We start from the raw sequence: 13394 nt of genomic DNA on the forward strand, positions 1-13394 counted from the left end.
GCGAGGACGACTTACAGCTGTTACTTGTCGCAAGGGCATCTATCTCTGCTGTACGGTATGGAGAGCTACATGGAAACCAGTTTTTGGATTGAAGACAATAACGGCAGCATTTAGTGTGATCAGCTGTCCGTCATAGTCGGAGGCACCATTCACTACTGGAAGCTGTCCATTATACTCGGATGAGCCATTCACTTTGGATAAACATTTATAGTACTAGTATTGACTAAGCACCTACAAAATTGTAGGTGCTTAGTTGTTGCCAGTTGGTGAATCTCTTTTGTACAGACCGACTTAAAAGGGGTCCAGGTAAATGAACTGTCACACACAAAAGAAGCTTGTTTGAATTAACTTATCATGATGCACCAAAAGATTAGAAGACTAACGAACAAAGTAGATGAACTCCTTAGCTGTTAACATCACCTAGACGTTAATTCTGATAGAAGACTAACAAAGAACTCTGGTTATGAGTATTGACTCTGCTTATAAATATTAATTAATGTTTCTAAATAATTTCTTGTATATGAATCTTTCACAAAAGTAATGCTTTGGTTTGCCTATTAGGTTGCATAAAAATGACTAATATTTTTAGAACAATTTCAGATTTACACTGGGCATCTGTATACTGCCATAATTATAAATGATTTTTCTGGTAGTAGCACAGGATTACAATTGCTGGTTGAAGCAGAAGCTGTTGGTTTCAGTAGCAATCGATTTTATTTTATTTTTAACTACATTACAAATCCTCGTGTCTCCATGTTTTCCCTACAAAAATGGGCTGCTGATTATGATTCCCTTGTGTTTAACATATAGATTCCTGTATTTATAGGTGCTTAGATAGACATAATACATCAACTTCCTTTGCACATTCTAGATGATGTAAACCAATAAGGAGTTCATCGTTTATGCTCTAACATTCTGATGCTTCACAATAAGTTAATTCAAAATAAGTTTCTTTTGTGTGTGGCACTTGATTTACCTGGTCCCCTTTTAAATTGATTTGTCTGAATGAGTTTTTTTAACCTAAAACAGGGTACCTTTCACTCCCATAGTTACAGGAATTCTATCAGTGGTAGCACTCCTCCTCCTGCCTTCTCGCTTTTTTTTGCGCGAACTATTAGTCGTAGCGAAAAAAATGGAATGGAATAGAATCTTTTTTTTGTATGAAATGTAAGGAGTTTTTAATTCCGTGCTACAACACGTTTTTACTAGAGGCTGCAGTCTGAGTTATTCAGCAAAAATATACAATGGTAACATTAAATGTGTTCTATCTGGGAAACCATTCGTACTAGGGCATGCACCTTAATGGAGTTTTTTTTGCCTCAAATGAGTGTTCCTGTCATATTCTTGATTACTGACCATTCACCCTGGGACACTATAAACTTCACCAAAATGAAACCTTCATTAATTCCTGTACATAAACACTAAGTACTCTGATACTTAGCCCTTTAAATGAAATAGAAATGCTGATAACTAAATCAAGACTTAAGTTTATTGTACAGTCATTGTAAACAAATTTAAGCCAGAGTGCACAATTTCCCTTAAAAACTTTTCACATTTAATAAATAATATGGCTGGAAAATATGAACAGGCACTAATATACTTATTTGTATGAAAGGAAAATCCAACCAAAAAATCTAATAAATGAACAGAATCACCAGCCAACCTTCAGAAGATAAAATGTGTAGAACTCAGGCAGACATGTATAAATTATAAAAATACGCAGAACTATCAAGTTTTACATGTACATCCTAAGCCGTTTATTACAGTTGCATCGAGGTGATGTCGTACGGACGCTGTTATCCTGTGGAGCTGATCCGGGTGTCCAGAACAGCCAGGGAATGAATGCTGTGGATGCAGCAGTTGGCTCTCCTACTATGAGGCACATCTATGTAGAAGAACTTCTTCGAGCGACAGCAAATTCTGAGTAATATTCTAAACATTTCTTCCAATAATACTATTATTTCTTTTTCATAGCTTAATATGTAGAACAAAAAGTATTAATTAGGCTATGTCAAACAGTTGAGTTGAGGAAGTTTTAACTGCCAAAATTGCAAAACAATATGGATGTAGATTTAGTTTCACTATATTAGTGATATAAAACAAGCAACGGACAATTCACATAGGTTATCAACAATGTAGGAAAAAGATAGATTGCTACTTACCATAAAGAAGACACATTAAATTGCAGATAAGCACAATTAAGACACACAAAGCTTTCGGCCACAGCTTTCATTAGCAAAAGAGAAACACACACCATTCACATGCAAGCAAGCACACCTCATGCACACATGACTGCCAGCTCAGGCCAGAAAGATTTGTGCAAGTGTCCTTTAATTGTGCCTGTCTGCAACTTACGTATCTTATTTAAGGTAAGTAGCAATCTATCTTTTCTTATATTAGTCATTTACTATTCTTCTGTACAATAAGTTTCTGTTGGGTTGTATAATTGTGAATACTTACTATATGAATGTGCACAAATATGTTGTCAATGTGGAAGCATTCTTAATACTGAAAGAAACTAGGAACTGTTTTCCTAATGGAGTTTAGTTCTTTATTAGGGCTACATTCTTCATAGATGATTCTCAACATAACCTATTCTGAGGGGCTCCAATAAGCAGTCCGTACCGAGTTGTAATCCCTAGTGTGACATAAAGGCGGGTGAACAACTGCTGCGTGCCTCTCAATGAGTACATCAAACAAATAATACAACGCAAATATTTGAACTAACACATAATATTGTATGTAATAATGTGCTACGCATGCTATATGTGAGTTTGTATTATTAAAAAGGAAAATGTAACACTTAATATATTGTTAATTAATAACACATTTACTCATTTGTATATGACAAGGGGACAGAAAACTTCCCACCTCTGCCTCGTCTGTCGAAGGAGAGGGGGGGGGGGGGGGGGGGGGGGAAGAAAAGTTCCACAATAATTCTATAGCCTCACATGTGCCACCCCATAATATAAATGAGTAAGTGTGTTACTATCCCATAAGTAATCTAAATTGAACATTAAATATCATGATATGAGAAGTAGAGAAGGGTGAAGGCCTATGCAAGTGCACTGCTGGGATGGAAGGTGTGCTTAGGGTTGGAGTGGGAACAGGGAATGGGATGGGCAGGTGGAGGACAGGGACTAGCAAAGATTTAGGCCAGGCAGGTTATGAGACGAAGGGTACATTGCAGGGAGAATTCCCACCTATGCATTTCAGAAAAAATGGTGTTGGTGGGAAGGATCCACATGGCTCTGGCTTTGAAGCAGTTATTGAAGTCGAGCACGTCGTTTAAAGTGGCACACACTACAACTGGTTGGTCCACCTGTCCCTCGGCCACAATTTGACGGTGCCTGTTTGTGCAGACAGACAGTTTGTCAATGGTTTTGTCCACATGGAATACTGAATTTGAAGATCACATTGCTGCTTTCACAGGTGTCCTATCTTTGCTGGGGGTAGAAGATTCCTATGACAGTGCTAGAGTAGGTGGCAGTGGAAGGATGTATGGGGCAGGTATTTCATTGGGTATGTTGCAGGGACATGAGCTATGCGACAAGGATTGGGGAACAGGGATGGAGTAGGGACAGACAAGGCTATTGCGTAAGCAGGCTGGGTGACAGAATACCACTGCAGGAGGGATGGAGAGGATATTACTCATTTCATGTCATGACAAGAGTTAGTCAAAATCCTGGCAGAGCCTGTGATTAGGTTGACCAGTCCTGGGCGGTCACGATGGACTCTGGGAAGTGGTAGGTGCCTTAAGAGACAAGACATGGAAGATCTGTTTCTGGACAAGGTAGGTAGAGTAGTAGTAGTCTGTGAAGACTTGAGAGAGACCCTTGGCATATTTGGGGAAGGATTGCTTTTCACTACAGATGCAACGACCAGGGGTGATTAGACTGTACGGAAGGAACTTCTTGGTATGAAATGGGTGGCAGCTGTCGAAGTGGAGGTGTTGCTGGTTGTTGGTACGTCTGATATGGGCAGAGGTACTGATGTAGCCATATTTGAGATGGAGGTCAACATTTAGGAAGGTGGCCTGTTGGGTCGAGGAGGACCAGGTGAAGCAAATGGGGAGAAGGTGTTGAGGTTCTGGAGGAATGTGGATAGAATGCCCTCACGTTTGGTCCAGATCAGGAAGTTGTAATCAGTGGATCTGAAGCAGGTGAGGGTTTTGGGATTATGGGTTGTCATAGAATGGTGCCAAGTGGGTAGCTCATTGCTGTATCACAGATTTATTAGTAGATGATGTCTTCAAAGGAGAAGTAATTGTAATTTAGGATATAGTTGGCCATGGTGACTAGGAAGAGGGGTATAGATTTGGATTTAGTCAGGCATTGGGAAAGAAATTGTTCAATACAGACAAGATGTGGGCATTATGGATGTTGGTGTGAAAGGATATGGCATCAACAGTGTTAGGCAGACTACCAATTGGTAAAGGAACAGGAAATCTGGAGAACCAAAGGAAATGTTCAATGTCTTTCATACAGGAGGCTGAAGGTGTTGGTCCACGGGGGAAGAGTTTCTCTGAAGGAGCTTAATATCCAGGCATAATGGGATGTCCTGGAAGGTTGAGTTTATGCACTTCAGGAAGCATGTAGAAGCTGGGAATGCAGGGAGTGGTACAGGTGAGGAGAGACAAAGACTTAGGGAAAAGTTTGTAGGATGGACCTATAGATATGAAGATGGACTGATGATCCTGCTGGATTTCTGAAATGGGGTCACTGTGCCAGAACTTGTAGGGAAACGTGTCTGATAGCTGACAGAGTACCTCCACTAGATAATTCCTGCAATTTGTAATCTCAGCAGTGGTATTTTTGTTGGCAAGTACTTACAGTATTATAAGGTCGGGCACAGTTTTTTAGATGGTGGATTGCAGTTCTTTTTGCAGATTTACATTGTTGAGGGTTTTGGGAATGGCAGTGAGGCAAGGTTCATGGTTAGGACATTATGGGAAGTTAATGGGTGATTAAATTCTGGAAAGTTAATAGGGTTTGTTAGGAGCAGGGGAGGTGTTCACAGGTGGAGAGAAGGTCTTTAACGAGCCTAGCATGATTGAATTTGGGAATGGGGAAAAAGATAAGGCCTTTGAAAAGGACTGATACTTCTGTGGGACTGAGGCTTTTGGAGGACAGTCATGACTGAGTTTTAGGTATGTTTATGGTCTAGTATCTGTAAGACAGTGGGAGGGAGTACCTGAGAGTGTGGTAAATGTAGTAGGTCTGCGAGGCAGGGTTTGTCAACCACGAGGGGCTGTGGGGAAGGTTGATAGATGGTCTTGTTGAGGTGGTGGGTAGTGGTAGTCTGAGGTTGGAGTGGGAAGTGAACAGGCTGGAGGGTTTTGAGGTTGTGTTGAGCATGCTGCTCTAGTTCCTGGAGGGCAAGAGTTTCGATACTGAAAGGTCCTTTCCGTAAGACTTAGACACCTGTGATTGTCGCATTTGTAGTAATGAACAGTCCCTAGCCAAGCATGTGGAGAGTCTCCATCAGGCCTTCACAGAACATTATTACCCCCCCCCCCCCCCCCCTTTGTCCAGAAACATTCAGGGCTACAAAACTCGTCATCTGCTGCAGTTCAGCCATTGGTCACCTAAAATCAGCTGTCGACAAAGCGTCTCCCATTTTCATTACACCTCATGGCGGTTGCTTCCAACATAGCTCCGCGTTACACATTAACATCATTTGTGAAGGGTGTGTCACCCATACCTGAGGCGTAGCCAGCAGCAGGTGTTGCAACAATGTAGTGACAAGTGACAGACATCAACTATCAGGTAATTTCAGTTGGACTATAGCCATTGGAAGCTCTAATGTTAGATGGACAATCGAGTCTCTCAGGAAAATTGCAGGTGCCGGGAGGTCTCATTTGAGACTGGAATACATAGTAGACAGGCAGCTGCAAATCATGGCTCTTGTTGGCACAAATGATGCCTACTACTTGAGTTCTGAATTCGTGCTCCGTTTCTTTCTGTGGTCAGCTGATTTGGTTGAAGGAGCTAGTTATGCACTCGTAGTGTGTAGGCTGAGGTACTTGTAGCTCCATCCTAGAAGTTGAACGTGGTCCTTCGGTTTGGAACAGAGTGGATGGTCTAATGTAGAAGCTCAGATGATTCTGCAGCAATAACGGATGTGATTTTCTTGACCTCTGCAGTTGAGTGGAGAAATGTGGTGCCCCCTCGACATGTCAGGTGTGTGGTATATTCAGGAAGCTGCTACACAAATAGTGGAATACATGTGGCTTTTTTTAAAGTTTGAAGGTCCGCACCTCTCATGGGATTAGTGATAAACTGTCTGAAGAAGTCGAAGCTAGATAAGTCACATTATTCTCAGAGGATGTGCATCCCCATAGGTCAGAAATAGAGAAGGTTGATACATTAGTAAACTGCAGGAGCATCCAGCGTAATTAATAATGCTTATTGAAGGTGATAATGCCCAGATAGCATAAGGAACAGAAAGTTGGTAAAAACCAGAAATGAGTAGCAATGAAATCTAAATACAGTGTGGAGTATACCTTGTTGTCGTAGATTATTATTATTATTATTATTATTATTATTATTATTATTATTATTTATTTATTTTTTTCCCCCCCTCCAAACATGTAGCATTTTATGAGGTTGTGGTTACTGTGGGACCTGAGAATAAGGCTATAAGGCTGTTTTTATCCGAATACGTATCACATTTTGCTTCTATACTGACATGAGAATGTTCCAATGGCACATTCTACCAAATATAGTGTCTGCCGGCTGCTCTCTCATTGGCTAATTAGGACCAGCAGCTGACACGTCACCTTTCGTTCCCGTCATGTTGCGGTGAGCATCAACAACATTGCAGCACAAAACACATAAGGCCATCACTGGCCTCATCTAGACTTTTACCATCTCCTGCAGAAATAAATACTATTGTTGATTACTTGTCCCGTTTTAAAGGCAGTTCAATTCTGATTACAAATTGATTCAGGCAAACTGCAGTTTGAATGTGGCAGGGGCTCCTAAAAAGCCAGAGTACTTAGTATAGATTTCCACGTTGGCAACACCATGTAATTTGCTGCCTGTTCTCTACTCCCCTCCCCGCACACATCTTGTCCTCGACCAAGCTGGTGTCACTGCTCCGCTCCCAATCCTTCCGCAGTGCTGGCTTGAGCAACTGTGAAACACTGACTACAATATCTTCTAGGGTGCAAGTCATAGCAATTAATACACGAATACAAGATCACAATAATGATTCAGTCCAGTTCTTGAACTTGACATGTCCTCCCGCCATCTACTGACCTCTGTTATGTATTATCTCCATGACAGGTCTTGCCACTGTAATGTATTCTTGTGACAATTGTTAAAGTTTAATATTATTTGTTCTGTTTGTTAGACATACATTAATTTCCTTCACCATCATGTTCTAAAGCTGATTAAAAGCAGGTAATTTTTGTATGTGCACAGCTCCTGAAATTCTCATTTGCAGCTGACTTAGTAAATTGTTACAGTCTCTCATAATCAAATAAAATATTGATCTGGGTTCAGAATAGAGTATTGTTGTTTGAAGGAGACAGTTTCCGCTTTTGAATGTTACCTTTACTGAGAAAGCAGCATTAATGTTGGTACATGGTATCCATACATGTATGAGAACTTCTATTGCAGATTTGTTTAAATACAACAAGAGTCTGTAATATGATAGAATTTAGTGATATTTCCTCCTGTGTTTCACAAAACTGTCAAATTTTAAGCAGAGCAGTAGATCATTCTAGTTTCTCGTGTGTCCCTTGCACTAGCACCGCAAGTCAAATGTCACACAATCGTTCGAGAAATGTCGATAGTGTATCGGGGAATCTCGAGTCTGTTTGATGGTGAATGTCATTTGCCGGGTCGTGGCCTTCCGAATACTTCAAATTAAATGTGCATGTTGTAAAGACAATCCATAGGTACTCCATTAAACAATGAAAAAATGTTAATCTCAGCAGCAATAGCTTAATCTGAGAATATAAGACAACCGTGTATTTTTTTAATGAAGAATTTGGGAAAAAACCTTGTCTTATAATGGGGTAAAACTGTACATATTATAAGAGTAGCTATAATGCCAGTAATTGTGTCATATTTATTGCAGTGAAGAATTCCATAATATCTAGCAAGGTTACTACAGTTTACAAATGTGAAATTATATGGGTGGAGTTAAGCATCAAAGGTGGGTCAAACGTGGTAACTGGATAATTTTCTAGATACCCTGCATTAGGAACTGCAGTGGCGGATCACTTGTAAGAGAACTTGTAAAATTTTGTGATTGATTTTCTTCATTGTGCTATGATAATATTGGAGAGACATCAATTTGCCAACTATAGAATGGGAGAGTCATGTGATCAAAACTGGTGTCGGAGACATGGATTTGTGTGTAATTATTCTGAATGCCTTGTTTTAAGATTATTTGGAGCAGATAGATGGAAAACCAATCATTGGGATAACATCTTAGACCTAGCAACAAACAAACCTGAAGTTTTGATATCAGTTAACATAGAGGAGGGCGTCGGTGATCATAAGGCTGTGATAGCATCAGTGACTATGGGTGTTACAAGGGCTTTTGAGAAAAGTAGGAAAACATTTGTACTTAACGGGAGTGGTAGGATACAACTTGCTAAGTATCTTAGTAGTTAACATTAAATATTCACTGCTGAGGTTGAAGATATGGAGCAGAAATGGATAAAATTCAAATCATCATTCCGTACAATGTAGACAAGTATGGTCTGAAGAAAGTTTTATGGGATAAGAAAAACCCACTGTGGTTTAATAGCCATGTTAGAAGATAAATGAAAGGTGAATGAAGTGAAATGACCATAAGGAGCGTGCAATGAATTTCAAGTAAAATTTTACCAACCAGTTCGATTAAAAACTCTAATGAGTTTTGCCTTATTATACAGTGTCCATACCGGTACCTAAATTGAAGATGAGGGAGAGAAGATTAAAATACCGAATTCGATCTTCCAAAACTGTTGCACCATGGAAGACTGTAATACGGCCCTCCTTTCAGTCTTCTTATGAACACTGAAATTGGCAATATTGAGATAAGTGATGACACAGTAGAAAATCAGCTACAATTGCTTAGTAGTGAAAAGGTTTCTGGATCAGATGAAAAGTGCAGGTCATTTACATTTTCAAGAAGGGTAGTTGTCAGATACACAATAATAATAATCATTGATATCAGTCTGCTGTAGAATTATGGAAAATATTTTATGTTCATGTATACTAAAGAGCCAAAGAAACTGGTACACCTGCCTAACATTGTGTAGGACCCCCACGAGCATGCAGAAGTGCGGCAACACAATGTGGCGTGGACCCTGCTAATGTCTGAAGTAGTGCTGCAGGGAACTGACACCATGAATCTTGTAGGGCTGTCCATAAATCTGTAAGAGTACGAAAGGTTGGAGATCTCTTCTGAACAACATGTTGCAAGACATCTCAGATATGCTCAATATTGTTCATGTTTGGGGAGTTTGGTGGCCAGCGGCAGTGTTAAAACTCGAAGAAGTGTTCCAGGAGTCACTCTGTAGCAGTTCTGGATGTGTGGGCTGCCACAGTGTCCTGCTGGAATTGCCAGGTCCATCAGAATGCACAATGGACTTGATTGGATGCAGGTGATCAGACAGGATGCTTACATATCTGTCTCCTGTCAGTTGTATCTAGATGTATCAGGGATTGAATATCACTCCAACTGCACACACCTTACACCATTACAGAGCCTCCACTGTCTTGAACAGTCCCCTGCTGACATGCAAAGTCCATGGATTCATGAGGTTGTCTCCATACCCGTACACGACCATCCACTCGATACAATTTGAAACGAGACTCGTCCAACCAGGTAATATGTCTCCAGTCAACAACAGTCCAGTGTCGGTGTTGACGGGCCCTGGCGAGGTGTAAAGCTAAGTGCTGTGCAGCCATCAAGGATACACTAGTGGGCCTTCAGCTCCGAAAGCCCGTATAGATGATGTTCTGTTGAATGGTTTGCACGCTGAGACCAGTTAATGGCGCAGCACTGAAATTGCAGCAATTTGCGGAAGGATTGCACTTTTGTCATGTTGAACGATTGTCTTCAGCCATCATTGGACCCATTCTTGTAGGATCTTGTTCTGGCCAAAGTAATGTTGGAGATTTGATGTTTTACCGGATTCCTGATATTCATGGTACACTCATGAAATGGTTGTACAGGAAAATCCCCACTTCATCACTACTTCGGAGATGCTGTGTCCCATTGCTCATGTGTCAACTATAACACCATGTTCAAACTCGTCTTGTTAACTTGCCATTGTAGCAGCAGTAACTGATCTAACAACTGCGCGAGACATTTGTTGTCTTATATAGGCATTGCCGACCACAGCACCATATTCTGCCCATTTACATATCTCTGTATTTGAATTGCACGCCTATACCAGGTTTTGGCACTTCAGTGTATTATGATTTAATGGAGAATGAAAATCTCCTGTTTATGAATTGACATTAATTTCCCAAACAGAGATCTTGCGAAACCCATCTCGCTCTTTTCCTCCACGAAATCCACAGCATTGTAGACATCAGTGTTTAGGTCAATGCCTTGTCTCTCGACTTCTGGAACATATTTGATACAACACCGCACTGTCATTTAGTGAAAAAAATATGAGCTTACTGAGTATCTGAACAGCTTTGTGTCTGCATTCAAGACTTGGGTATAGAATTGAAAGTGTCATTGTCAGCAGAAGAAAATCGACATACGTGGAATTAATTTCAGGAACCCTCTGATGAAATGTGATAGGGTGGTTACTGTTCACAATATATTTGAATCATCTAGTAGAAAACATCAGAAGACCTATGAGGCTAATAAATAGCAATGTCAAGTCCCCATTGCACCAAAGCGAACATGAACGAATGCGCATTCACAAACAATCCGTAAGGAGTTGGCATGCCCTTACCATCATTGACTTGTACCAGTTAATAAGCATTTACACTAGATCGAATGAAAGAGATGACATACAAAGTGCTTAGTTTTTTTTTTTTTCACTAAAATGTTGCTATGGTAAAAATGCTTAACCTATATTCAGTACAGCAACCCACAGCATGATAGAGAAAAGAATCACAACTCAGTTTATTTTGTACAGCCAGCTCGATGCTGGTTACGAAAGCAAAACGGCATATACACAGAAAAATGAGGGTGTCTGAATTTTTGCACAGATGTGAAGAAAGTGGTGGTTCGGCTCTGATTAGTGATTAGCTGGAACCATCGCTTGATTTATTGTAAAACTTCACCTGCACATTGGTAGGCGATTTTTCACCTTCTGAACCAAATATTTCGAAACATGACACAAATTATCAACAGTCCATATCAGGAAAAAGAGAACCGAGCACTAATACCGCAACTCTTGGCAACAGGTGACAGTTACATTAGCCTCAAATACCTATTTCACATATGAGCTGCGTATGTTTTCCAAATAATTCCTTAAGTGTCTAGTGCCATAACCGAAACACTCTTGGATTGTATAAAGGTAAGTGCGAGGGAGACACAGTCATTAAAACTGTATAATGTGATGTCAAAATTGGAGGGAAAACAATTTTTCCTTATTCTGTTCCCATATTTAAGTTCGTAAAACAGTAGCTAAGCTGTGACATTAAGACAGAGACCTTGAATGTAAGCCATGAGAATGGTCAGGTCTTTGTTATGTTACATTGACCTATGTTATCGGTTTATTGTGACTTTTAGTTCTCTTACAGAAATTGCACAAAACACCACATCTTCCTCTGTTGGCACTGCCAGCACTTAGGTGATTTCTTGCCGAGCATCATTTTTGTTTTGTTGAGCAATTTATGATGTGGATCATTAGGCTCCCACAATCATCTGTAGAATCTGTGCTGTTCAATGAACAGAAGGTCCGCTGTCATATGACCACTGTGTCACATAAAAAAACCACACTTACAATAAACAAAACAGATGCCAGTTCGTGCACAAAAAACGGCACTGTGCTGCAAAGCGAGTGCTCTGTCTCTATCCTCAAAGCTAGCACCAAAACCGTAAGGACACACACTTTCTTTGACAGTTAACTCTAAATCTGGCACAAGGCAGATCACGAGGAAACACTAGTGAATACAATCCATGCATGACCAAACACAATGCATAGATTGTTTACAATGGAGAGAATTCTCATGCATAATCATTCGTGTCACTTCAGTGTAAACGAGGCTTCGGAAGGAAGGCTGTGGCGGATTGCAGGAAAACCTGCATAGGATTGACGAATGGTGCAGGGACAGCCATTTGACCCCGAACGTAAATAAATGTAACATACTGTGCATACGTTGGAGAAGAAATGCTGTACTGTGCTATTAAGCTATATATGATGATTTGCTGGAAACTGTAATTTATTGAAAAATACCTAGGAGTAACCATCTGGAGTGACCTTACCAGAAGGACCATATAAAACAAAAAAAAATAGGAAAATCAGATGTCAGACTGAGATTCATAGAAAGAATCTTAAAGAAATGTATTTCATCTGCAGAACAAGTGGACCACAAAACAGTTGTACAACTGATGTGACGCCTTTCTTTGTAAGGCCAAGTTACAACCCTGTGCATTGGTGCACTAGTTCAGGTACTTTGACAGTACAAAGTATAGAATTAAGAGTTTTTGTGTAGTATTAACTTTACTAGGGGCACTCAATATTGTGAAGAAACTTTACTGGAGTAATTAACCTCTTAACTTAACAATTTTTTTTCCAAATTATATTCCAAAGAATAATTACTTTTTTGTTAATGAGAAACATTCAATAATAAACGATGTTGCGTATAAACGGCTTTTAAAGCTCAAAACAATGAGTTACAAAATTTTGAAAGTCAGCAATTATAAAACCCTGAGTGTACTCGTGTATTGGATTTTGACTAAAATATCCTGAAACTTGAAGTCATTTTTTAGTTTCTATGTAGCTATGAAGTCTGACCAAGTATTTCACAACAGTTTCCTGTGAGCATAAATATCGTAGGAGCTGGCTGGAGCACAGTGGTGGATGTAGTTATTTCTTACCACTGGCAAGCACTTGTCATTCAACTGACAGACTGCCGTCACTTTCAGTCTCTAATGAAGTAATGTCACATTCTTCTTCACTTTCTGATTTGCTAAATTCAATGTCAGGCCCAGGATCACTATAGTAACCCTGTTTTGAAAGCATTGCCTAAACTACAATCCAGAAGAGCGTCTGTTGTCGAGTATCCGAAGTTGCACACAGTAAAGGCAATATCTGGTGGCAATCTCCTCAACCAAAACACAACTGCCAGCCTACAAATGTAGTACCACATACTCTCTGTTGGCCGAATATGTAAAAATTTGACATCAGCTTAAGGAAACATTAAAGTACAGATATAGTTTCATCTTTCTTTTCGTGCATATCTCTTTCTTGCGCGGGC

At 40.0% G+C, this 13394-nt stretch overlaps 1 protein-coding gene across 2 annotated transcripts in view; it reads left to right on the forward strand.

The window, feature by feature from the left end:
- LOC126106853 (uncharacterized) overlaps positions 1-13394 on the forward strand; it is a 154380-nt gene that overhangs the window by 2431 nt on the left and 138555 nt on the right. For both annotated transcript variants that reach the window (XM_049913246.1, XM_049913247.1), the window contains exon 3: positions 1767-1924. In XM_049913246.1, the coding sequence (XP_049769203.1) occupies positions 1767-1924 (158 nt within the window). The remainder of the gene's footprint in view (positions 1-1766; positions 1925-13394) is intronic.

This window comes from Schistocerca cancellata, chromosome 10, assembly GCF_023864275.1.
Source record: "Schistocerca cancellata isolate TAMUIC-IGC-003103 chromosome 10, iqSchCanc2.1, whole genome shotgun sequence".
Taxonomy (NCBI): domain Eukaryota; kingdom Metazoa; phylum Arthropoda; class Insecta; order Orthoptera; family Acrididae; genus Schistocerca; species Schistocerca cancellata.